This window comes from Bombus bifarius, unplaced genomic scaffold, assembly GCF_011952205.1.
Source record: "Bombus bifarius isolate JDL3187 unplaced genomic scaffold, Bbif_JDL3187 scf7180000008008, whole genome shotgun sequence".
NCBI classification, from domain to species: Eukaryota; Metazoa; Arthropoda; class Insecta; order Hymenoptera; family Apidae; genus Bombus; species Bombus bifarius.
The window spans coordinates 3,388,213-3,414,870 of NW_022884386.1; the positions used below are offsets into that span (position 1 = coordinate 3,388,213).

At 42.4% G+C, this 26,658-nt stretch overlaps 1 protein-coding gene across 2 annotated transcripts in view; it reads right to left on the minus strand.

The window, feature by feature from the left end:
- LOC117206689 overlaps positions 1-20,059 on the minus strand; it is a 37,346-nt gene extending 17,287 nt beyond the window's left edge. For both annotated transcript variants that reach the window (XR_004487422.1, XM_033446238.1), the window contains exon 1: positions 19,754-20,059. Coding sequence is in view for 1 of the 2 variants with exons in the window: in XM_033446238.1 (XP_033302129.1) it covers positions 19,754-19,791 (38 nt within the window). In the remaining variant the exon portion in view is untranslated. The remainder of the gene's footprint in view (positions 1-19,753) is intronic.
- Between the last annotated feature and the right edge of the window lie 6,599 nt (positions 20,060-26,658).

Genomic DNA, 26,658 nt, shown 5'->3' on the forward strand with positions numbered 1-26,658 from the left:
TTAATGCGGCACAATGCCGATAGAATGGTAAATTATTTCTTGCTGCGTGTCTAACGGGAATACCTAGGCTAGGTCGGTTGATAATTTTCACAGGTCGAGTCTGAACGGCGCCTCGTCTCTCCGACTCCTCGAAACTTCATAAAATGCAAATGTATTCCGGAGCGAGGCAAATATTTCCTCGTTAGCTTCGAGCTTCTTCGTTGTTCAGCAATTTGTGCTTGTTATGCGAAAAGCGTATCCGCGCGGTTCGAGTAACTTTTCAAAGGGTGCAACTCGTGGCTCGTTAACAGAGTTACTTTTGTTGTCTCGTTCCGCGTTCCGGGAACGACATTTTTCATCGGGCAAAAGAATTTACGCGTTCGAAGCGTGTACGAGGTCGAACGGATTGCGAAGGAAAGGCAACGATGAGGCAATGTTTGCAAAATTCTCGGCTCTTTTTCGAGCAGCGTGAAATAATCGAGTGAAAACCCGTATATGTTTCAATTAAAATGCGGGCAGGATCGAACGATTTCCCTTTGCTTGTTAGGAAACGAATCTGAAATGTAACTCGTGACCCGACAAAAATTGCCGCTTTTTCCACGCGTTTCTCGTTAACTTTCCTGTTTGAGCGATGTACTCCGCGGTTGATCCGTTCTTACGAATAGAATCAGTCACGTTGTAACGCGAACATTGATTCTTCCGTGTCGGTATCCATTCGCTTTTTTTTTCGACTTATGAAACAGAAGATTCGCTTTCACGCGATGGAAAGTAACGCGTTACGACGTACCGTGATCGTATCTGTTCGTTAATTTTTATTTTTATTACGCGGCGAATAATTAAACGCAAGAATCCTCGGTGTCAGAATGGCGATTACGCGACGAGACTCGCCTGGTTCCCTGTGAAAGTAGAACCTCGTGCATTCTGTTTTGACTACCGCGGAAGATAGATGACCGGTAAGAGAGATATCCTTGTCAAAAGCCATAAATCTCGGATGGCCGAACTGGACACCCACGTATTTATTTTTATTATATCAGGAACGGTCATACGTATCGAGCATAAATACAGATAAAATCGACCTCGGTCTCGCCTGATCGATGGGACCAGGGGGCCAATAAATCCTTCAACCCGATTCTTCTTGGCTTTGAGTTTTTCCCTTTTTGCAGCACCAGCTATCGGAGTACGGATCGACAGACGCACGGTCGTTGACATACGCTGGTCTACTATAAAAGTATCCGCGGAGAAACACGCGAGCCAGCAAGAAACGCGCGTGCACTTGGAAGAGTGTGTCAGCGGGTCAGTGACACCCATTAGCGGCAACAAAGTTCGATGTTTAGCCACTGGTTATCGACCTTGCACCGTTCACCTAATTGGAGTAGAACGTAGCCGTGACTTCCATTATCTTTATCAAATCAATCCAAGCTGTCGATTAACTTTGATTTTGTTCCACGAACAACTTTCTCCGACACATCGATCAATCGGTGATCTTTTAATCGATGATCGTGACGACTCGTAGAAACCTTCGATTTACTAGAATACAATCTCGATCGTAATTTGTATTACCGTCAAGCACACGGTCACTTTCGTTTAAATACGGCCTACCTACGCTTTCTTAAAGCATATGCTGCGCGATAATCCGAGACGACAGAATACAGGTGGAACGTATACATTCGACTTTCCAACTTAACGATGATAATATCGTTTATCATTGGACGAGCATTAAACGTATCCATTGGAAATCGAATGATTTTCTATCGATGTTTCTCGTTCGAGCAACTCGGATAAATTAGACGAGTAAACAAAAAATTCCTGTCCTCCAATTGGTTTCGTTGGATTTTAAGCGCTAGAGAGATACGTGGCACGATCGATGCGAAGCCCAGTCGCGTTAATTGCAGTCATTTTGCTCGCAGTCGACCATCGAGTTTACGGCGCTTTCTAAATCGACGCGAACCATTGGAAACGTCGCGTCCCATCACAGATTGGCAAATTACTGGACGAACGAAGGTGAAATAAACGTAGTTGGACCGTTTTCCGGCTATCAGAGTGATTTCATTGAATTGTCCGTGACGGACACAAAGATTCGTGTACAGAGTTTCACCGACAGGTCACAAAATTACAGCCGATTTATTCCGCGGACTAGCTCGCAAGGTTTTCCGCAAAACCGCAAATCCACTCCCCGCCATAACGCTTTCTATCGTTATCCGTGTTTGTTTCTCGTTTTGCTATCAGACGATTGTTTCTATCGGTATTTTCACCGAACCACGACGAGTTTTTTTTCCTGGAGAAAGTCTAAACCTATCGGGTTTTGCCCGATTTTAACGAGCATCGAAAACATCGTTTTAATTCGTTGTTATAGCCGAGTCTTGTTATATCTATATTTGTATCGGCGAATTCCGGTCTAACCGGGGTTCTTTTATTTTGTTGGATATATTATTCGTGCTGCTTCGATGCGCACGATGCATTCGCTGCGGCCGGAGAAGTGGCCACCAGAAATTAATTGTTTGGAACTACAGTTATGCATGGAATCTGTGTCAGGATGGACTATAATTTTCAACGCTCTAATATGATCCTAGAGCGACATTTGTAGGTAAGATCCATAGATGATGGATCTTCGTTCATAAAAATAGTGACACGTTGAGTCAATATCGGTGTCTTATTTAACGCTAGGTTCGTCCTATCGCCCTGAAATAATATTATTTTTCAGATCTTTTGTCTTCTTTGCGATTACTAAACATATACAAAAATTTATATTCCCCGTCATACGACTTCAATCGCAACTATGTTTATGTAAAATATGTTTAGATAACACGATACAGGTCAGTAGTTCTAGTGTTAAATCAACGTCATGGATATGGAGATAGAAAATATTTGCCAACGGATTGAATAACCGACTGGGAGTAATCCTGCACGGGATGTTATAGAACTAAACGGGAACTAGAGTCTCCTTTTACGTCTAATGGCGAGAAGGGACCTTAATTTAAGCACCGCCGACTCCGTTTTCTCCGGTTTGTCTTATAAGGAAAGGAAAGTTTCAGGCGTCAATTCGTTAATCCAAGCTCTTCGGGCTAGAATGTGTACACGCAAGCCTTTTCAGCTAATATACACATAGCCCGGTCTGGTTATGTAACGCCACGCGTCACGTGCAATGATTCCTGTCTGTTATAATCGTCGGGTGTAATATGCAACGCGAGATCGCGAGAATTCAGCGTCGCCTAAGCCTCCTGGCCCGTTCTCAAGATCAGCAACCTCGTTTCGTGACATAACGTCTCGCCTTGGTAAGGTAGAGTGGTTCGTGTTCGAGTTTGTAATTCATTAAACGACGGATCGTTTGTTCCGATTAATCGATCGCGTGGTTCTCCTTTAACGTTCTGCTTTGACGCTCGATTAGAACGGGTATCGTTGAAACGTATCAGACGCTACAGACGCGGCTGACTTTCAATGGTAGTACACGATGTCATTGACACGTAAAAATCGCGCGACTGAAACAAGCTTTCTCGTTTAAAGGAGAACACGACTGTTTACACTTGTGGATCATAAACAATTAGCATCGGGAAAGGTGTGAGCCAACCTTTACCGGAGTTGATTGCTACGAAAACGTCTGCAATCTACTTTGACAGATACGACGGACCGTGTGACCGTCGACCTCCTTTTCCCGTTCGTTCTGTTTAATTACCAAAGGTCTTTAACTAATTGCAATAATATTACCCCATTTTTCCTCAAACGAAAACAAAGAGATCCATGAGAGAGTTTTCAGAAAGAGACTTGGCCTACGGCCTACCGGCTTTCTACATATTTGGAACGATTTTACTCATCCTCGATGATGAGGTAACGTGAAAGCGTCTCATCGAGCCTTATCACCCTCGAGATTAACTCACCGATGAAATAACCGCCGATCTGTCTCGTTTATATGAGGTAACGACAATTCTATTCTGCTAATGTTGCCTTGTGCTAACCTGCCGAGAGAGCTAACATTTTTAAATGACCTTTCCCATGACACAAGTGCGCGCGTTCGCGTTGTTGCTTCAACCTACGGGTAAATATCGAAGTATCTGTTAGCACGTAATGCACGTACGTTCGCACACGTTTGCGAAGTATCCTCTCGTTTGTACGAGTTAGAATAATCTCTCTGCCTCTTTGTCTTTCTCTCTACGGCGCCTCTAAGTTGAAACCTTAACTCCGTGAATCCTTCCCTCGGCCCAATATTTGACGAATGGCTACCCGCTTAAACCCGCTTCCAAACATCCTGTGTCAATACGACATTCGAAATTTGAACGCTAAGAAACAGCAGAAGTTTCAATACTACAAGACGAATCCTGTTTCTCTGTAAATATAGAAAGTAAAGTTAACGATCAGGTAGTTGAACTCGAGGATTTGAATCGTACTGTCTTCCGTCTCAAGACGATTATTCCGTCAATTGACCCGTGCGGGTCGCGAATGAAGCTGTTTTCTCTAAACACGACTTAAGGAAAATAGCGAAATTGCCTGCGCTGCGTTTTAACGAAGGCGGAATAAAAAATAGCCGATAGAGACGAAAGCTATCGAAAGTTATCGACAGCTTCATTGTACGCTAGTATGGCGCGCTTTTCAATCTCGCCAGTGAAGAGTGAAACGTAGAAATACCGTGGCATTCGCTTGGGAATTTCTGATACAGACGTATGTATAATATACGAGGCGGAGGGAGAAAAAGACGCGTATAGAAAGGACGATAGAAAAGGAGGGGCTGACCGCGTATTTGCTTCACTTCCACGAGAGGTTAGCCACCACGTAACCGGCATCGCAATCCCTAATTATGCAACCTTCTTCTTCTTCTTCTTTCATCCAGTCATATCTCCCGCCAATATATTCTCTCGGTTAACTCGGTAAAGCAACGTGAGTTTTCTCACGCACCTGAGTTTCCGAATGCCGAGCTCGGTGCCACGGCATTTCCAACGTTTTGCGCGCTATTTAACGCCCGGTGTTACTACAGCTGCAATCTAGTCACGAAGGACATGCTGCCTTTTCTTCTTATTCAGTTCGTTTCCGATTGCGTGGCGCTTCTTTATCCCCTTTGTATTTCCGCGGGAAAGTGGACCAACGCGAGAATGTCTTGAATTCTCGTTACAAGAATGTTTCCTTACTTTTTACTCTTTGTGTTTTCCTTCGAAGTTTTTTCTACTCTCATTAACTACTCGTCTTAAGATCATTAGAAATATTATACATATACAATCGAGGGTGCTACAATTGAACGGAGATTTGTTTCGCCTACTAAGCACTGTAACTTACAGTGACAGATAGACATCCTTAGTTTAATAATAAAACACAGAAGAAACGAGGATCAAACGTGTCGCGTACGCGTATTTCAAAATGTGTATCATTCTTCCCGCGCACGCGCGGTGATGCAACTCGTACCGTAAGACATATCCAAACGCAATAGTCAATTGACTTTCGCGGTCCTCCGATTCGGTGGTTGCGGGAACAATTTCCAAACATTCGATTACGTGAGAATCCCAGCTTGTGTGGCAACGAAGCGATAACGATCACGAACGTGTCTCGAGTTTCCATGTCCCGATTGACATTGAAACGCGTACAAGGACGACGCGATCTTTGGAATTTCCTTGCACACGCGTTCGTGTTTCTTCGATCGTGTTACGCGGTGTTTCGTTACGTTCGCCGCGTACAGGTTATGTGTGCTTGTGACCGTATCGCTGACACGAACCGGGCAAATCGTGCACATTTCGTTGAAATGCAGTGCATGAAAAAAGATGTGATTCAAGTAACAACAGACGTGCTAAAGTGGCACGAAATGTTCCACGGTTAGGTGATAAAGTTTCGAAACGTGACAGATTACTATTTACGGTATCAGCCAGAAAATCGGTGTAAAAGTAGCATTAAAAGATGAGTTGGATATCAAATGTACTGTACTGTCTTGATAACTGACGACTGGATACACATGTAACGAGTTAGTCAGGGAGGATTTACATTAAAAATTTGACGTTAATATAGAATTGTATAGAAGGATTGACTTACACGATGCTAGCCAATGTGCGATTCGAGATATCGAGATTTCAAAGTCGCTAGGTTATATATATTATATAATATATTGTAGAAACAGTCGAATGTAGAGATTCAGGATAAGCAAAATGAAAGAAATACAGTGGCTAGAAAAAGTATTTGTAAATACTGTATCTGTATATTATTTTCCAATGAAGCGTTTTTTATCAGGTTAAATTTTCATAGTATCAAATGTTTTTTGTAGTCATACGAAAGTACTATTACTATAAACTTAATGTAGTTGAACCTAATTAATTAGCATGTAAACGCTATAATGCAGCGGTGTGTAGATGCTTTCGCACTGTACGTATACATATAACGAAATTCCATCTACCCAATTTCCATTTATCGAAATGAAAGTTTAGCTAGTGCTCGATTAAATGACTCGCTATTGAAGATGAATCAATTTATCTGAACTTCTCTATTATATAAGCGAAAAATCATAGGTAGTTTGGAGGGTGAGTGAACTCAAATTACATGAACTTTGGCTGTCAATGAATATACATGCATACGTTCTATTACTTTACTATTACTACAACGCCGTTTCGCCCTAGGCATTTCAAGGAAACGATGGGGATAGCGGTGGCCAGGTAACAAGGCAGAACGTATATTCCTATAATACTTATAATTCAAGGAACATGTTATATAGCAAAAATTGCGTATATTATCCTGGGAAAGTCACGCGTAAACTTTTCACGCGAATGGATGTTACATTACACGTGGCTCCTGGCACTTGTTTTGCAACGTGAAAATATTCGCAATATTTATCGCTTGGCTTAATGGTCCTCTATCGAGCGTTCTATTCACGCAAAACAAATTGCACAAATTCTCTCTCGCAACGAACGATGATTTATAGATTCTTTATTAGACGTTTCTCAAACAGTTTCAGAACGAAGACTTCTTTTTTATATCGTTTGACGTTTACGCACGAGAAACTCCATTTAAACGCATACACAGGTTAAAAAGCAAAGAGAACAGCGTTCGTTCGTTGTAGTTTTTTGTCGTGCCACTTCCCTCGCCTAAGTGGTTCAGCCTTGAGTAGGTAAGCCGGGTAATTGTAAACAAATGGGGTGATCGACCTCGATGTCTGAGCCTTGAGAGTCGCTCTCGGAATTCTTGATATTGGGAAGCATTGAACTGTGCGATTCAGACGACGCGACACGCGCTAGACACGACGTGTAATCGTCTGGCGGACGACTGATCCGCGATTAATCACATTCAACGTTTATCGTGCATGTTTCGTGCTCCTATTACCGTTTCGTTTGCGTTAACGTTAAAAGGCTGACACAATGCTCGGTTTCGTAAGTCGCGACACGGCTGTCGGAAAAATCTCGCGGCAGGAAAGCGTAGGTTACGGGATTGACAACGAGAAAATCCCAGAATTGTGTTGACACGTGTGTTTTGCTGCGAAAGCAGAGCACGAGTGTTGTCGAATATCTAGTTACGAATAGGAAATATCAATTTCAAACGTATGCTTGTAGTTCAATCTCCCTTCAAGTATAAAGAATTCAAATATTATTTCTTTTACATAATAATTAATCTTCGTAATCGATCATTTAGTTGTTATGAAAATTATCTGCAAATTATATTTCTGCGATGTTTGTGATTTTTTCTAAATCGAACGATTAATTAGTCAACTGGTCAATAATGTGTCTTATTTGATTACATATGTATATGGAGAAATATTTAAATTATATCTATGGAATTTAATATTATATCTATGGAATTACATAGAAATTCTAAACGACGAAGTTGGCAATTAACAGGAGAAAGCCACTTGCAAAATCCACTCCAGCGATTTCTCTACATAAAAACGCGTTATCAACAGATGTGGATCTATTTCCGCGAACTATGCAAATCGTAAGTTCCTCTAGAAAAATTGATGATTTCCCTCTATTTCACCTACAATCGTATAACGCAAGCGAATCATAAATCTGACTTCATCGTCGATGTAACAAATTCTTTGGTTACAGAAAGGACGCTTCTATAATGAGGAATCTGTATAAATCAAACTCGTATAATTTCCAAAGGAAAAGCGTCTGACCATAAAACCAATCCTAACATTCAACCCTACAGTGGTTAGACAGGAAATTCGTCCTTGGAACAGTATTCACTTATGATAAGCCGGGATCAACTTATTCGAAGGAATCTGTATAAAATCACAGGATTCTACGAATCCAACTTCGCTTGAGATATCGATGGTCGTAATCCGACTTAGGCTTGGTGTAGACATAACGTCGTGTCCTGACTGCGATTTCGTAGTGGCGATGCTGTACAATTCGACACTTTCATATTTTCCGCACTAAAACTACATCACTTGCATTGAATTTAAGATCCCTGTGATTTGGAAAGATTTATATTTCTATCAATAACGCGATGAACACTGTCGTGGAATTCTGTTATTGACAAGGTAAAACTATCGAATTACGCAGCGCAGTACCGCTGCGAAATTGCAACGATATTGCGCTGTTTGCCTGCGTTAGACTTTCAGAGTCAGCCTCCTTCTTCAACGTTTCCTTGAAACGCATCTACTGTTAACCACTTTCGAGAATCGCCGTTGGAAAATTGGCTCGGTTTTTCCATGGATCCGGTCACCGTGGCGCCGGTAAATAAAAGTGAAATTGTACCGTTGGTTCGCGTGGCCTTTGTAATTTGCGACTGTAAACTATAACTTTCACTAGGACTTTCGTCGGTTCTGTCGAAAGAGCGGCGTCCCTCGTCCACGTTGAAATATACGCGAGCCATTATTGTCATCCGTACGCGGGCAAAAGCGAGAGCTGTGTCGTAATTGCTGACGATAAAATTTACGTTGCTGTACCTTTCGAGTATTTACGCGTTTACCTTATGCCTTTAGCAAGGAAAAACGTCTGAACGCAGTTAGGTTTAGAATTCTGTAGTAATCCGGCGAAGTTAATGAACGATCGGCTTAACCGTTATGTTATCGCCGTGGTTAATTAAAAAAAACGCGGAAATTGAAACACGTGAGAGGTTTGCCATCGGAGTTATCATAAATTTTAACACTGATCTTATTCGGATAGACTTTTCGCCTCAGAGATTTCAGATTCAGTCGAAAATCATTAATTAGTACGCTGCGTTGGCGTGGACCGTTAAGAGAAAACGAAATCGTTGACGGTTTATAATTTTGATAGAATCTAATGATATACAACTTGAAACGAATTACACGTCGTAATTTTTGTTTTTCATAGCTTCGAGTTCCTGCTGATTTCATGCGAAATACATCGATCAATTATCAGGAAAAGGAACAGAAACAACAAGATGCAATAAAAGCTGGTGAAGACTGTTATTGCACGAGTTATGGAAAAATAACTAATTAGAAATTATCAAAATTTGAATAATTGGCAAAATTGATACAATAATCATAAATTTAATCTATTTGTTGATAAGTATCCTAATATTTATGAACGAGGATATATATGTACGAGCCCCATGCCCCCCAAAAAATCTTAACGCAATTACTCTGTTATCTTCAAAGCGTAATATATTTGTTATCGACTTCGTTTAAAAAATCATGTAATCTAAAATTCTTAATGTACATCAATCACCGAATATCAGAATTTCAGTAAAGTTAAAGCTCCAAAGATATTTGGTCGGGAGTGTGTAGATTTAACCTAACGATTTCTCTCTGGTCGCAAATAAAGAAATAACCGAGCAGTGTCATCTCTTGTTCGTCGAAGAGCACTCGATGAAAATTTTGCTCGTATCTGGATATACAGATAGACCTTGTCCAGCATCCGAGGTTCCGAATGTCGAAAGGAATGCTCGATCGGACAGGCCGATGTCTTGGGACGCGCATACCGGTACCAACGGTCGCGTATCCATGGTACAGCCGCATCAAGAGTACAACCCGAGATAATCGCGCGGCGAGTTCTTAAAGGACGACGTATCTCTATACTAAGCCAATTTAAATACCTTTCCGCGGTATAGTGGCTTCTTTTCCTAGGCCTGGTTGGAAGCTCGCCTCGGCACTGTATAATTATACGTGGGTTAATAATGACTTACGAACTGCAACCAGGCCTTCTTGTTCGTTTGTTTAGTGCCACCGATACGTGGTTGCACCGAGGCCAGCCACGATGTTGCATTAAATTGCATCGCGCTAATCTACCGATCGTTCTGTCTCTTTCTCTCTCTCTTTCTCTGGTTCCTTATGCACGCCGCAATACCAGCAGAAAGATATTTTTTAAGCTACCACAAGATAGGGGGAGGAAATTTTCTCCCGCGTCACGAATGTTGCTCGATTGTTGATTCTACTGGTTGAACGTTTTCGTTTTCGTTGGTAAGGAAAAGGAATTCCATCGTGGCTGAATCATCGAGCTACTACGAGTCGCTGGATTCTGTAGCTTTAGCCCGTTCTATAGCTTTCATACGTCTTTTGCCGCTATGATGTTGATTTATCCAGCGAATTATTAGACACGCATTAACCATGTACTTTTTCCAGCTACCTGTCCATTATACATCATACAGATATGTTTACATTTAATTAGCGCGATATGTAAATACGTGGTTATCGTGGATAACCAGTTGCTCGTGAAATTCTGTTAGATTCGCGCAAACGAGCATTAACACGACCGTTAGTAACAAATATCACGGATGAATGGCAAATCGAGCTTTTAAACGACGATTACGTACGTCAGGTAAGTGTACTCGAGTAGCTATCCAGCAATTTGAAGCTTGTAATATCGAGCATTAATACCGAGAATCATTACAGAGAAGGGAGTTATTAAAGAGAGCTGGCGCTCATTCTTTTTCTGTCGATCCGTACAACTTCGTGGCTCAACATCGTTGTTGCATCTGATGTGCCGGGACTATCACACGCTCAAGTTTTTCTCCGAAAACGATGCAAGTAGGACGTTATTCTTCCTTTATTCTTTTCTCTGGCCTGAATTTGCTCGGCGATGTTCGGTACGTTAAATACAGCGGATCTGTCTATCTTTTTCCTCTCCTTTTCGTAGAAGGAATATATATTCCTGAGAATGTACGCGTATCTCGTAGAAATCACGATACTCTCTTCACCTGCTCACGTTGAATCGCGCCTCGTATTCCTTTTACACGTTTCGCATCTCGTCTACCATCACTGGTGCAATTAGAGTAACAAGTAAGAAAGCTGATATTGCAAATAAATGAGTCAAAAATATTGGAAAATAAAGATTTTTACAATTGAAATATTCTGTGATATTTTGCTAGAATCGGAAGATTATTTTATTACCAATATTTTGCCAAATAATCAATTAAATTGTGCTGTTAGTTGAAAGAATCGATATGTATTTTATTTTCTTTTTTAATTAAATTTCTTTCCAGGTTCTTCGAATGATCTAATATGAACGAATATCTTGAGAATATAAATGAGCGTAAGTTCTGTAAAATATACGTATCTAGAGTGTACAGTGTGCCACTATTCGAAGCGTACACACATGGCTTGAATGGAAATTACTACGCGGACAGTGTAGCAGGAAACGTATCGGGTCAAAGGTTAACATTGTGTTTAACTATTGATGCTTTCAAGATCGAATTTTTTTGAGGTAAGATTAATTTCTTATCAATAATAGGAGCACGTTTCTTCTTACATTTTATCGAATGAGATATCCTAATAAAAGATGAAGCTTCGAACTTATAAGTTACAATTATAAAACCCAATTTACAATTTTAACGTAGCAATGCTTTAATTACGACTACTTCGAAAAATACTGAATATGTAACTCTATAATCGCGTATTCCTCGTAAACAGCATAACGAAACCAATGTAAAAGTTTCAACTAAATCAAAGACACGAGGAGGCAACCTTACACTCTCCTTTTCAGTTGAATATTACTGAAACACTTACACAATTCCCCCTTAGCGATATGTTTTATGTAATTGAACTACTGAGCGCTTGCAAAACTTTAATCGCAAATATCTTAAAAACGGAGGCTCATACTGAAAAACCCTATTAGGATTTTGCAACGCTCAACATGCGCTATAATTTGCACCTAGTCATTCTAACAACGATTTTCGTAGCCGTCCCTTCTCCGTATTAACTACGCGTGTTATTTGAGACGAAAATTATAAGAATATCTATAACGTTCGAAGCACTCCGGAATAATTCCCATAGTAATTAAAAAATTCCTCGATCGAGAGAAGATGAGAAATATAAGACGATCTTAAATTTTCAAAGACGTTCGATGAACACAAAAAGTTGGTAGGATCGTTGGAGCAAAGAGAAACATGGAGTCCCGAGTGTAACGCGCCTCTCTCATTATCGTCTTCCCCAATGCATGACGCTATGCTTGATGCACTGTTATTGCCGTGTATCGTATACACGGCCCTGGCATAATGACTGTAACCCGCCGCATAATCCTGTGCTCCTCCCTTTGTCGTCGTACGCCTCGAAACACACCGAGGCACTTGAATCGATGAATGTTAATCCGTGTCAAAGAGCACTTACCGCGGAAGCGTTCGGGTATTTCGCGGCTTGATATCGCGAACACATCGTCATCCGTAGACGTTTCCGTAGCCGTGGATGCTGCTGCGAGTAATTGCATCGAGGATCGGTTTAATCGCGGAAAGCACGGTTTGTTCGTCGAAAGGGGTAAGAATGAACAATGTAAATAGGAATTGTGACGCCTATGGAAGATATCTTCTTTTCCTCTGAGCTAATGAGTGATAAGTGCAAGCAAATAGGACGTACCTTTGTATAATTCATTGCAACATTTCATTTGTAATCTCTCTTATCACTTTATGTTATTGAATACTAACTGTAAGTACGCATCTGTTTAGGAGGCAGCAACGAACCTTTTTCCTCGCTACACATTTTCGTCATTCACGCGTACGTTGCAGCCACACACGAATGTACTGATATAAGATGAAAGCGTCTTCCTCGTCGTTCGACGTTTTAATAATGAGACAAAATATATCTTACTGTACGCTTCGTAGACTGAACATCGGTGTAAACGTTCACACCTGTCGTCACACCTAATGAGTCACCCTTATGCTTTTACGAAGCGACGTTTCGTGGACAGCGAGTCTTAAGGATGGTAGAATAATTTTTTGCTTTGTTGGAAAAGAGCATAAAAATTCTCACAAGTATAATTTTCTTGCGTACATCGTCAGAGTACTACTATCAGATAAGGTTAAGGTTAAGGACATAAAATAAAAGTGAAAAGAAGAGAGATATTCGAAAGCTGGAAAAGTTAGTAGAAACTAGTAGAATATCTATGTGCGCACGGAAAAGGGGGAATCAGTCTCCTAAGAGGATGAAGAAATAAATTTCTATAAAGCATCGATAAATGCCAATCTCGCGATAAGCAAGAAACGAATATTCTTCGTAACAACGATAATCCGCCGTTCGATCGACATGCGCACGCTCATAAAATTTTATCGCGCTGTTATATCCTCCTGTGTCTATAGATGTTCCACGTTGTTCATTATACAGCATGTTTTCATAATCGATACGCTTCTTATCAATGTACTTTAAATTAATAAGACCGAACACAACCGCGTTTATAGGAACAACCGTCTACTATATATCCACTCTGTGGGAAGGAACAACGATTTTCTGCTGCGTCTGCTGAAACCTCTCGCAGTTCGGGCTCGTGATTGATCAATTCCTTAAAAACGAACACCGTGACTTCCATAGACCATAGGATACACAGAGGCCGAGGAACTAGAAGTGGTGGTAAAAACGCTTGTGTAAAAGGAGGGTAAGTGGGCTTTATGTTCGCGAATGACTTCCTCTCGATCGATCTTCCGGGTTCGTACGGTAAATGCTCGTAACCGATATCGTTTCCCCGAGCTCCGACTCTCTATTGTGCTCTGAATGCTCTCTCGTATGAGAGCATACAGAGAACGACAGAGAGGGGACGAAGGATAGGGACCACGTGCTCTCCAAGTATCCAAGTTAGCGCGGCTACACGGTTTACATAAATCGTGGAATTTCTTCGTGGAGAAATTGCTACGATTTTGTCGACCCCTGCTACGTTCGTAAGTATACAAATCATGGACCAAGTGGATTTCAGATATTATTTTAAAATATTTCCGCCAATATTGCGGAACAGCCGTAAAACAAGATAAATCCTCTGCCTCCGAACGTTTTTGTAGCGCAGTGGATCTTCCGGGTCTGTCGAGCTCGACCATGGAGAGTTTTATGTTTTGCGATCGAGCGAATGTTAACCGTATTATGCAGACTTTTTCTCCCGATGGAAAGCAACGAAAGCATTCGCCATAGAAAATGAAGAACACGCGAGAAAAACGTGACGAGTTCATTTTTGCTAATCTCCTGGTTTCCTTGCCACTTGGTATCTGAGATAGATAGAAAAAGAAACTGGTAGATTCCAGAGATAAATCAAGTAGAAAATCAATTTTAGTATGTTCAGTGGGATGCAAAGATGCATATTTAATCCGACAACGAAATAAAAAGATAGTTTTGATAAGATCGATAGATGGCTAAAATTATAAGATTGATTAATGAATTTTCAAATTCTTTATAACGTTCTTTTTTTCAATATTTGAAAATATTTAAATCTTTAAATACTTAAACTCTATCTTCGTTTCCGACATTTCCTTAAGTCTTGGTGAGTTTACGACCAGAGTCTCGAGAGAACATCATTTTCCCTATAAAATGGCTCATGACGATATTTCTTCGATGTAACCGCGCGTGTTAACCGGAGATTAAGCAATCAAATTGATAGTTTTGAATCTCGAAGTCATTTGCAATGAAATTGGAAACCTAGTCTATAAACGGTATAAACATCGGTACATCGGGCAGCACGCAATTAATTACTGTCACCCGTTTTATGAGAAACAGAATCGACGTTACATGCATCACTTCCGTCCAGTCGATCTTCCGGGTTCCACGTAAGTAACGAGCAGCCCGATTCACCGGTATTCCGTAACGACCGACTAGTAGAACGAGTTTCGATTCGGTACGACGTTAAACCGAGTGATCACTCAGCGATCTCTCTGCTGGATAAATGCGTAAACATTATTGAAAAAGATGGAAGTATCTTTTCATTCATATTTACCGTGCACTCGTTTATGAAACGGGTCGATCCTTCCTAAGCTAATCGTGAAAATACCTAAAACGAACGAACGAAAATCTTGTCCACGTTATTGCTTAAAAGCTGAATTCGTAATCTTCCCTTTCTATTTACGAATATTCCAATATAATAATATGCCATTTTATTGTCCAATGCCCTATATTTGATACAAAGCGTGTGGTACTCGAAGCATACGTATATTCGTTTCTAAGAAGAAAAATCGTTTAATATACTACGCGATATGCTATACACATTGACGTAGAAATACACTATAAATGTTGTAAATTGGTATCAATCGTAAAAGTCGATAACAATTTCACTAAAAGCACTTGCACGTTTGTAAAATTAATCAGAATAAAAAATCTGCTTTTATTTCTGCAGATCTGGCAATACTGGTGTTAAAACATTCGAAATATTCAATTACCCACGCGCTATAGAACTGCATTTATTTAAGTTTTATTTAATACCCAATCGATTTACCGTAAACCGTAAATTCCTATTATTCGAACGAGAAATCCTAACTAATTTGAAAAGTCAATGAGCTCCAATTACGCGAACCACTTATGACTCAACCAGTTCGAATAAATGCCGTTCTACTAGAAAATCTTGAGGCAAGATTTTTCCATGGAACCGCGTTACGCGACACGGTTCAAGTTCGTGTGGGCCACTTCCGATCGATCGGTCTTCCGGGTTCCATGTAAGTAATAAATGCTCGACTTGCCGGTAACCGATATCGCCCAACGAGTAAAACTCGTTTCGGTACGGCATAAGAGGGGCAGGCAAGCAGGGCAGAGGCACTCTCTCATGGATGGCCGTGTAACCCTATAGGAAACCTTTAGCGAGTTTCACTTTGCACGGCTCGCCGTTACCGGACTCGTCCGTGGCTCCTTGTCACCGTGGTACGTAGGGGAACGTAACGCGGGTTGCAACGAGTTTGAGCTGCTTGGTCGGCCAACGCTTCGCCTTTTGCTATCCGTACGCAGCTATCGAGCGCGTCGCCGAGCGAGAGCGCGAGCTAGAGTCGCATGGCCGCGTGTGAATGCACTTCTAACAACGCGAGCAACGCACCGGTCTAATACGAGCACGACTATGGCCTTATTCTTTCGTCAAGAGTGTCACGCTTATCTTGGAAAAATAGAGAGGACGACCGGTTACCGAGTTGTATTCTTGTTCCCCTTTTTTTTCATCGGTTGCTCCAGTTACACAATGTTTTCTTCTCTTCTTTGAATGAATACTACTTAGAATCTTTGACTTCGTTATGCTCTCTTTTTATTAACTTCGAACGCTTCTCGTCCGAAGTGTGGCAATAATCCTTGGCGTTTTATACGAGTAAAATTTTAACGTGTTTCTGATGAGTTTTTAACAGCTTCGCGATTACAGGCAATAGGATAGAACGCTACGAAAGTTTCGTACCGCTGCTAGTTGCGCGCAGTTCACGCGCGATTCGTTGCTACGAATCCTCCGCGTAACTACGGAACGGTGCGAGCGTTCACTTTAAAGTCTATTGTAATCAAAAAATAACTGTTTCCACGGATGCCTAACAGCAATCGTACGCTTTCCTCGGTGTACAAGTAATACGTGGCACGCCGTCTCGTTCGCGGTAGCTGTCTACGACCGTAGAATTCGTAGCGACACACGATCGCCAGCCGGAGATATCCGTGGTAGGCGCGAACGAAAGTCGATAAATTCTTCGTAATCCCGTTTTCTATATGTGCTTCGCGCCACTCATATCGAGCATCTACTTTTTCCACTGAAATACCAACGCTCGCTCCGACTCGTATCGAGCTTCTCGATCGCGCCTAAAGCAGAGTGCCTCTGTTACGTGTCGTCGTCGCAAAAACCAAGAAGGATAAGGAAGAAGAAAAAGGCCAGGTACAAGAAGATACAAAACAAAGAATACGCACGTACGCTACATGTGTGTTTGATATAAAAGAAAAACACTGTCGGTCGGTAGAAATATCATTGTTCACGCGTATCGTGAATTATCATCGTAACGTGATCGACGTGATCTAGGAAGATGGTGATTTTTGTTTTTCTTTTTGTTTTTAAATCGCGAATCAGTATCGTCGTGATCGGATCGATACGAGCAAATACTGCTTGCCGTAGCTTCTGGTTGATGTATCGATTCCACGTTTCGCTTTTCCGTGTGGCAAGGACACGAAACAAGACGGAACAGCGTAGGTCCCTTTTCAACGCGGGGATGCACTTTGGATAAGCCGTGGAGGGATCGAAGACAGGAGGGTAACGCGGCTGGAATTAATGCGGAATGACTAAGCGACTGCTTAGAGGCCGGAACCGAGAAACGAGCGTTTCATGCGCGTATGCTCTATTGATAAAATGTTCTTCCTCGTTGGTACTGGTATATCGTCGTACTACGTATCCTCTGCATTTTCGATGTCTCTTACGCTCGTTATGTAATCCCGCGCTCTTTCACGTTGCCTTCCTCGTGTTTCGGCGCCTTGCCATAGGGCAACCAAGGTATGCAGTCGCGGTGTAAGGCTCGAGAGGGCGTGTTCCCTTGCTGCTCGGAAGTTTAATCCATAGATCGTGTGTTACCACTGTAGCCTCGCTATTCCGTGTTACGTATTACGTTGGATCGTTACGTTGCTTTGCTACGGGCGTTCTTCTATGGATTTGTTGTTTATTATACGGGAAAGATGATATCTTCGAGGTGAATATTCATTTCCGAGCTCAGAATCGTCTGCTTCCGCCCGTGATGCCTGTGGTATCGCGTGTTTACGTAGAACGCAGGATTTTTAAAAGTCACTTGGAGTCAAAAAGAATTTACAGTACGATTGTGTTACGATAACATTCTTACGAATAAGATTCAGATAAGATTTTTGAATTTTGATAACGTCGTCTGTAATTACGGGATTAAAGTTTAATAGAGACGAATCGATTGGAATTAAATCGGCCGTGTAATCCTTACCGATGTAAGTACGATACTATAATTAATTTCTAACAAAACTAACACGTAAGAAGATTCTTCGAGTAAAGTCGTTATTATATCGAAGAAATTGATAATTGGTAAGAATCGATAAGAATTGCACGAGTTCGCTTATCTCGGTTAACAAATTAAAAGATACATCGAATGAAACAAAATTTCCGATATAATTCCAATCGCATTACGATAATCCAATAATACCAATATATAATGTCGATATCACAAATGTTCGCTCCAAAGTAAACTAACATTCCAAACTAAAATTCTCGCTAAACAACGAAGTAAAATACGATCTCGTTGTTGGTAAAGGTGTCGATATGCAGTGCGGGTAGCCGATAAACTCGAAATACGCGTTTCGTTGCTATTTGTGATCAGTTTTTGTGGCCTTCGGTAAATCGGGTGCGTCATTCTGATATTCAAATGAACCTGGGACACCAGTGGTGAAGATAGCTAACGACGAGCACGCGAAAGCGAAGGACAAAGACAGAGAAAAAGGGAGAGGGAGCGAGAAGAGGAGAACAGAGGGGGGTTAGGAAGAGAGAGAAAGAAGAGGAATAGAGAATGACCGCACTTAGGTCCTTTCGTTACGGAGCAGAGGAATAAGCCTCGGTCAATGGCTGCGGTATCCGCAGGTTCAAGGAAAGCGGGCTGGTCCGATTCGACATCATGTCGTTCATGGGGAAACCGAACAGGTGACGCGCTCATGAAAATACAGGTTAATAGAATACCAACAGCCACGCTTGGAAACGTTTTAAAATGGATATCGTAAAACATCGACATGTACATAGAATATCGACAGGGAAAAATATTATAAAATAGCAAAATGGAAGAATTTGAGGATATTGCTATTATTAGAAAGGAAAAATTGTCGCGTAATAGATTCTGTGATAAGTCAATTGGAAAAGCGTCGAAGAATCGTACGTGATGGTTGAAATAGAAATCATATATAGGAAACAGAGAATCATATTAAAAGGTAACTATAATACGATAATTGTTTCGGTGTTATTCGCATCATTATGGCAACAAATCTCACGGTTGCGAGTGCTTTTATAAAACCACTAATAAGCGAACCTAACCGAGGTTCGTAGAAGCTTATCGATCACATACGCGAAACAAACTAGCAATTTTCTCGTCGCGTAGAAATTGAAAGATTCGATTACGAGCGAAGTGGCGGGCACAACGCCCTATGCAAACAGCGATCGCTCGATGAAAATGCCATCACGTTTCTTCTTTTTTTCTTTCCTCGCCTCTATGCTACACCCTCGAACGTAGATTATACGCGTATCTCGCAAACGTGGAACCCGAGATCTCAGATTCTTCCATGGTACAACCGTGGTACAAGCTCGATTCCACGTCGAGAGAGTTTTCGAATACTGTGAAATCGATTCGCGGAGGCACAGGAAGTGGGCGCGTTTCTTCGATTCGCCGTAACGTTCCGTGAACAAACATCGAACAAAAACGGGGTAAAATCATAAGCTTCGAGAACGAGTGGATCGGACGAGATGCCGGCTCTCGGATCGCGCCGACTTTCTTGCCTCCGTACCTCGAGGACACTTTGACGAAGTCCGCGTGTATCGCCGCCAGTCCCCCCGCTGCATAGCAACAAACCGATCGATCGAACCGCGAACATTTTCACGGAAAAATTTCTCGGTCCGTGTACGTCGGCTAGTGGGGCGATTGGCGGTGTCGACGAAAGCGAGAACGAGAGCCACACGAGAGGCTTCGAGCCTCCTCATGGGACGCGGCTAGCTATCGATCTAAATGTTTCCCATACCGGTGCATGAAGGCGGCAGTCGACATGTTACTATCCATGGGGTGGTTCCATAAATCGCAGCCCTTCTACGGCAACACGGCTTTTTAACACACGCCCGTTTTCCCGCCGTGGCAACCGTTTGATAGCGTGATTTCCGTGGAGAAAAGGCACGTTGCAGGACGATCCCCGGGACGATTATCGCGCTCTTAACGAATACTCTGTACGTACTGCCGAACTCGTTTCCCCGGGGGAATTACCGGCGGATGAAATCGGTCGTGGATGGCAACAACCGTTTGCCAACACCTGCACGACTTGGCAGGTTGAAACCGTCGGCTGAACTGAAGTCAGAATGCGCATTCGTCGGTTTCCATGGTAGTGGCCGACAATGCTGGTGGTGGTGGTTGGCGACGGTGCAGGAGGCGTCGGCGGCGGTGATGGTGGTGGTGGTGGTGGTGGTGGTGGTGGTGGTGGTGCAGTGGAGGAGCCCGGTAGCACCGACGATGGTGGGGATTGACAGAACAAACCGTCTGGCCGGCTCTGGCTGGTCTGGCGCGTTCACAACCAGGTGCTGCCATGGAACCTAAGGTTCTGTTCACATGATGGCCTCTGGTCCAATTGTTTTCGCCCATCGAACACGCGGGACACACCTGACTCTGCTGCGGTTTCGTTTCATACGCAGTCTCGTTCGAACGTTACTACTTCAAATTGTATATATAATTGCCGGACCTTATATCGGCACATTTCGAATATTCGAATTCAAATTTCCAACCTTGTACGTTCGAACGTTTAATTCTAAATTTCAAATTGAAAAGGTTCGTAGCAGGTTCTAGGATCGTTATAAAAATATCGAATATGATTTAGTTAGTCTTCGAATCGTTGGTTCAATCTCTTTAACGTCTAGATCGTTCGCCGTGATGCAATAATAGAGAATCTTGGCCGTTCGCGGCGAAGAAGTTACGGGGGCAAGTCGTTTTATCGAAGCGAACGATTATTCGCGGTGTTCCCTTTTTCGAACACTCAACACGTGCGTTGAACTTTAATAACTTTCTTGTGGGCGCTTGCCGTGGTTACAGCATCGGGATAGCGAAACCACGCAAATACGTTTTCCAACCGGCCATCCTTCCTATCTATTGCCTATCGTGTAATCACTTATAAAGCAATCCGCCCTTTTCCTTTGCCTTTTTATCCGACGAACAAACCTCGCCTCGTGCATGAGCGAGCGATTCGCCAGCCGTGTACACGCGGTCGTCGAATCGATAAATGGATCTCGCCAGGTATTTACATGGATCTTTATTCGTCGTGTTTATCCAAGATATAATAAATCACGCGGTAGCCGGACTCTTCGTTCCACCCCTCTCAAATTAAAAAAAAAAAGACTACTTTTTCCTCGTCGGAACAGCGTAAATCCTCTGGCGGAGCGTACAGTTCGAATAGAAATAATAGCGTTCCATAGCCGTGGAAAGCTTTATGCGTCGAAGCGGACGACGTTTCTCCGGACAACGTTTCGTAGACAACGACGAGAAACTGTAAAGCTTAAATGCAGCTTCTTAAAGCATCGGTTCTCCTGTACATCACCTTTTTTTTATTCGTCTTCGCCATTATCTTTCTGAAACAAACATCGGCACTACTCCAGTCCGACCGATCTTTGCACGAAAATACCAGCTAGACGTCTCTCGCTCGCAAACACAAGAAGCTCGCTCTCGGTCCGAAAACTCCACATGGAAATCTCGACGAAATTAAAACACATCCTATCGCGTTTCCCTACCATCGAGAATCCGTTCTACTTGCTCCGTATAACCACCCTAGATCTAGTGCATGTAACGTACTACACACGATCTAGTGTACATGTATACGTTCTAGTTTCATTCATCAAGCGACCCTTTCAGCGTCCTTTTTATTTCCCCTATCGCATAGCGAAGAAGTCGAAAAGAATAGGTCACGAACACACGGATACAGAATCTTCTCTTGGATTCTTTTCGTTATTACTACTACCCTTCCCTTTCCTATTTACATAATTCCACTCTTCTCCCCTTGGTTTCTTTCGCTTCTTTCGTTACTCCCTGTGCGACCCCAGCCCAGGAGGTGCCTAGGTGGAAGCATCAGGACTCGCGTGCGCCGCCTCGTTCCGCTGCTCCACTTTCCGACCCGCGAGATTTCTACCTTCGAAACAAGAATGCATTGCCATCGGATCGGGTATGGCGTGGCGCGCTGCGCGGATGCACACACCGAGCGCAGTTTCGACCGAGTAAATTAGCGCCGTTGTATTTTTTGCGATGAGTAACGGTGAAACACAAATATTTGCCAAGAGTGCGCGCAAAAACATCCCCCGTGGCTCGGTTGATTAATTGACGCGCCAAATAAAGCGTGTCCGAGACGGTCCACGCTCACGCTGAATTAAGCATGATCATCGCTAACGTAATTTAAGTTCCTCCGTTTAATTCGACCCGCTCGAACGATTCTCTTATCTGGCTCTTTATAACCGAACGCTTTACCTTCCTTCCACTTGCTTTACGCACGATCTAATTGAAAATTTTCGATTTTTCGTTTTAACGGTGACTCGTTACAGCGGATCCGTGTTCCCACGAAAATATCATTTACGATAACGATTTACAAGAAATAAAAACTCAGTGAGAAAAATCGGTGAGAGCTTATTAAAGCCTGTGACATCTTTATTTCGTTCGAAACCTTGTAACATATAAAACATCTTTATTAGTTTACGTTATAATGAAAATTTCATTGATTATAAATCAAGATTCATCGAGAGCTGCCATAAATTTCGTCTACGTATTCTGAATTTCTATCTTGCGTGAACTCGTCATTTTCAGCGATTAATTCTTTCTTCGATGTAGTTTGATCATATTACGTTTTTCCATGAGGCGAGTCGATGTCCTAATACGAGTCCTTGCGAGTGTATACACTTTGGTCTTCGGGTGTTTCATTCGTCAGAACGCGCATCTATTATAACCATAAGCCGAGTCGTAAATTTCGATTTTTCGTCCGATGCTTAATAAGCACAGGATCTAGAGATTGTTCGTTGCGACGATTCGCTATTATTAGTATGGTGCGTTCGGCAAAATGTCGTATCGCCTACAATGGCTACGTGACGCAAACGCGCGATGACATTAGCTTGCATAATAGTACGGTCGGTCTCAAGCCAATTGCATTGGCCTACTCGCAGTTGCCTTTCCGAGTTCGACTACAATTTAATTTGCAACCGAGCACCTCGCCGGCTGAAGTGGCACCGGAGTTCTCGGTTTCACCTGAACCACTCCACCGGTTCCGGCCTATTCGGATTTAATGCTCGAGACGAAATCAATACGTAGAGATATCTCTCGTCTCTACTCTCGTGCTGTATCTATGCACCGGCAGCCGGGGTAGACCCTCATTTTCCCTCGTAGGTTGCATCGTCTCTCGACAAGACGGTCCAAGTCAGCAGGCCGGAAAGTATGTCAATAAAGAGAAAAAGAAGGAACGGAAACGACGAAAGACCAGGCGCCGTAGGAAATTCAATTTTTAAGCTACCCAGACATGCAAATGTCGCAGCTCGCCCGTGTTCCCCGTCGACTAATTAAACGCTTTTCAAGGCTAATATGTTTACTTCCATTAAATATATTTCGTATCTTTAGTTAGCGAATTTTTATTGAAAGTATTGAACAAAATCTGTGCTTATATGTGATCTTTTCAGAAATCAAATCGATTACCTCCTTTTTTTATAAATCTCACGATTCTATTTCAAGGAAAACGTTAAAAAATCCTTCCTTCTTTACTTTATCGATGCATCTTTGAGGCGGCTGACGTATAGAAGTTATCACTGGCAACTAAGAATTCCCTTTCGAGTCCGTACTCATAAAGATCTAATCAACCATATCGTCGAAGCAACTACTTGTAACAGTTCAAAAAGAATCTCTGAAGGTTGATCTGGAAATCCATGTACGACTGTACTTACTTTTTGGAACTTCGCAAACGTTACTTTACCCCTTGAAGAGGAACAGGAACAACTACCAGACAGTTACTCCCGTTGGAATTTTCGCAACGAAACAAATACGCAACATTAGCGTAGATCAGGAGACACAGCCGAATCATTTGTCTCGATTTCGATCGTTCCTCCAGTCGTGGACGATTTTCAATTGTCAGAGCGTGGGACGGCGCGCAAGAAACTCCAGAAAAGAATGGAGGGAAGTAGCCTGGTCTGTGTATACGTGGGTGCGCTGTTCACCGAGATCGGACCACGAGACGAGTAGTATTATCCCTCGGTAGTGTGTTGCGATTCATTCGTCATTGTCCGAGGACCCTTTGTGGCAACGCGCGAGAATGGCTCACGCCGTATGGGCTTATTCGGCGCAGGGAATGGTTAACAGCGTGTATCGTGCACGCACGCGTGCGTGGGATTGCGACACGCGTTTATACTTGCAGAGTTTAGTGCATCCAGAATGGCAAAATGGCGTGAAAACTTATCGTGTGCATGTGAGCCGCGATGAGCACGCTAATCTCGAGAGGCGAATAACACGAGGACGGAAAATCGCGGTGAAAGTCGAGCCTGAATTAGAAAAACGAACGGAAGAAAAAAAGGGAAACGAGCCGAAAACCTGACGGGGCGAGACTCCTTTCGGATTTTCAGCGCGATTAACCGCAGCGATTCTGCGGATTGCTCGAGTTGTTCGCGCAGTAATCGCGCGGCAAAAGTTTCAATCTACGGTTGAATATGTGAAAAAGGGTGGAACATATGAGAGTCTAGATAGGGTCTGGGTACTTTGTGGTTACGCTCGGTATTTCATCTGTTTGATTTTGGGGCGATGAGTCATGGGTTATGCTTCGCTACTATGATGATAAGAGGAATTCGCGAGATTTACGATATGTTTCTCTTCTCTCGTAAAACAGTGATCTGCTCTTGACCAATCAGTGCAACAGATTGGAAAGATCGATAGGTAGGAAGTAAGAGAGAAAAAACGTGGAGGATGGTTAAATGGAAAATTGTACGGCACGCACGGGTCGTTCGAACGCCTTGGGAATGGCAGCCAGTCACGCCTCGACGCAAAGACTCGCGTAGGGTGACGCACGCTAGGGTGAATAAACCGAAAGGGACGGAAGGACGTGACGAGTCGTACAACACCATGATACATACATACGTACGCGCAGTGGAAAATTACGAATGTATACATCGACCAGCATGGAAGGAATAATTAGAATCACGGTATGGAAGGTGCGGGACTAGACCCAGGAAAATTTCATCAAAACTCGACGATAGAGCAGTTGTGGAAATATCGCCTTACCATGACACAGGGATTTAAGCGACAGAAGAAATTTTCAACAGGATTGTACTCGACGTCTCTGGCTCACAGAATTTTTCCGTCGACTGTACACCTTGCCCTGGGGCCGTGGAAAATTTGGCAGAAACTGTTCTCCCTGCACATGTACCGCCGTGAATGTTTTAAAACGCTAAGGAACAATGTTTCTCCGTGCATTGTATCGCGAATCGAATAGAATTGTCGAAACATGCTCGAATACACGTATATATGAATCGTATAATTTTGATAGGTATCGCAAGAACTTTATCATAGACTGTACCATCGTTCGATAATTAAAAGGAAACTAAAAAGCAGGGCTGATAAAATGCGACGAAGGTTTATTTTGGCGAGACGCCTGGATTACGGGAACCCGTCGTGCTTTAATGCAAGGAGACTTGCTGCCTGACAATAAAGGGGTGAATAAGCTGTAGGCAAACATACAGTGGGAGGCAGCAGACACGCAGACTTTCAAATGCTAAACTTCGATTAGAACGTCGAGCAATCGTTCGATAAACCGTTTAGTTTACCATTTTCATTCTATTTTGCAATTCTACGTTGCGCGTCTACTAACTCTTTTTTCTCCCGGTTGTTCCGTTCGATAAGTTCGTTGAAATCAACTACGATGAATTCTTTAGGTAACGGAATGTAATTTGAATGATTGACAAATATCATAGGTTCTTCGAACGGAAAAGGTAGAAACGTTGAAGCAGTTCGAACAAAAATTTCTTGCCTCTGCTGTACCACCAATGACCGTCTGGAATATCGACGCGAAGGGTTGCCTCTATGCGACTCGGATTGGTCCACCGTGTCTTTGTACCGGTTGGAGATTCGCAAACGTGTACTGGTTGTTCCCAAAACAATAGCTATGTACGCTCTCTCATTACCGAAGATTGTAGCAACGTTACTCGACTTTTTTTCCTCTTTTCCAGTAAAACACGAACGGTTCCGAAGAAAAGACGAGCAATAAGGCATCCTGGTATCGATGCGCCTTTATTTCTCGCAAATAGATTGTTTTGTACCTTTAATAAGCGGCATTTTGCAACGCGCTTCTTCTTCTCATTAGCCCTCCTTATACATATACATGGTAGCGTCTAATCAGCTGCTGAAATTAATTTAATTTCTTTACAGTAGAGCAATTATTCAAGATATGAAGATAAACATTCTTAAAATTTCTTTTCTTAAACTTATGTAATTTCAAGGGCATTTCAAAGTTTCGTGGTAATTATTAAATTAGTTATTTTCATATTATTATAGCAGCATGACGCTCTTCGTTCAACGACTCTCAATCGACGTTTGAACTTCGAATATTTACTGCCTCTTGAAATTCGTTCTATCGTGAAAAGTTCGTGACAAATCCTTTACCCTTTGAACCATTCCGTGCCTGTCTGTTTTATCGTTGGATAGACAGGATATAGGGAATACGAAGGGGGTTGCCTGAATAGGATTTGCAACGAGGAAACGTTCTGACGCATGTACATTCCGTTAACCGAATTAAAGAACGCGATTGGATATCTCTGGCAAAATTTGACGAAATTCTTGTTATTCGAACGGAAGTATTCTCGTACAGTATCTCGTCAACCAATCGATTTATAAACCAGGAATGTCACCAAGATTCGCTTCGCGAGAATAACAATAGAATAA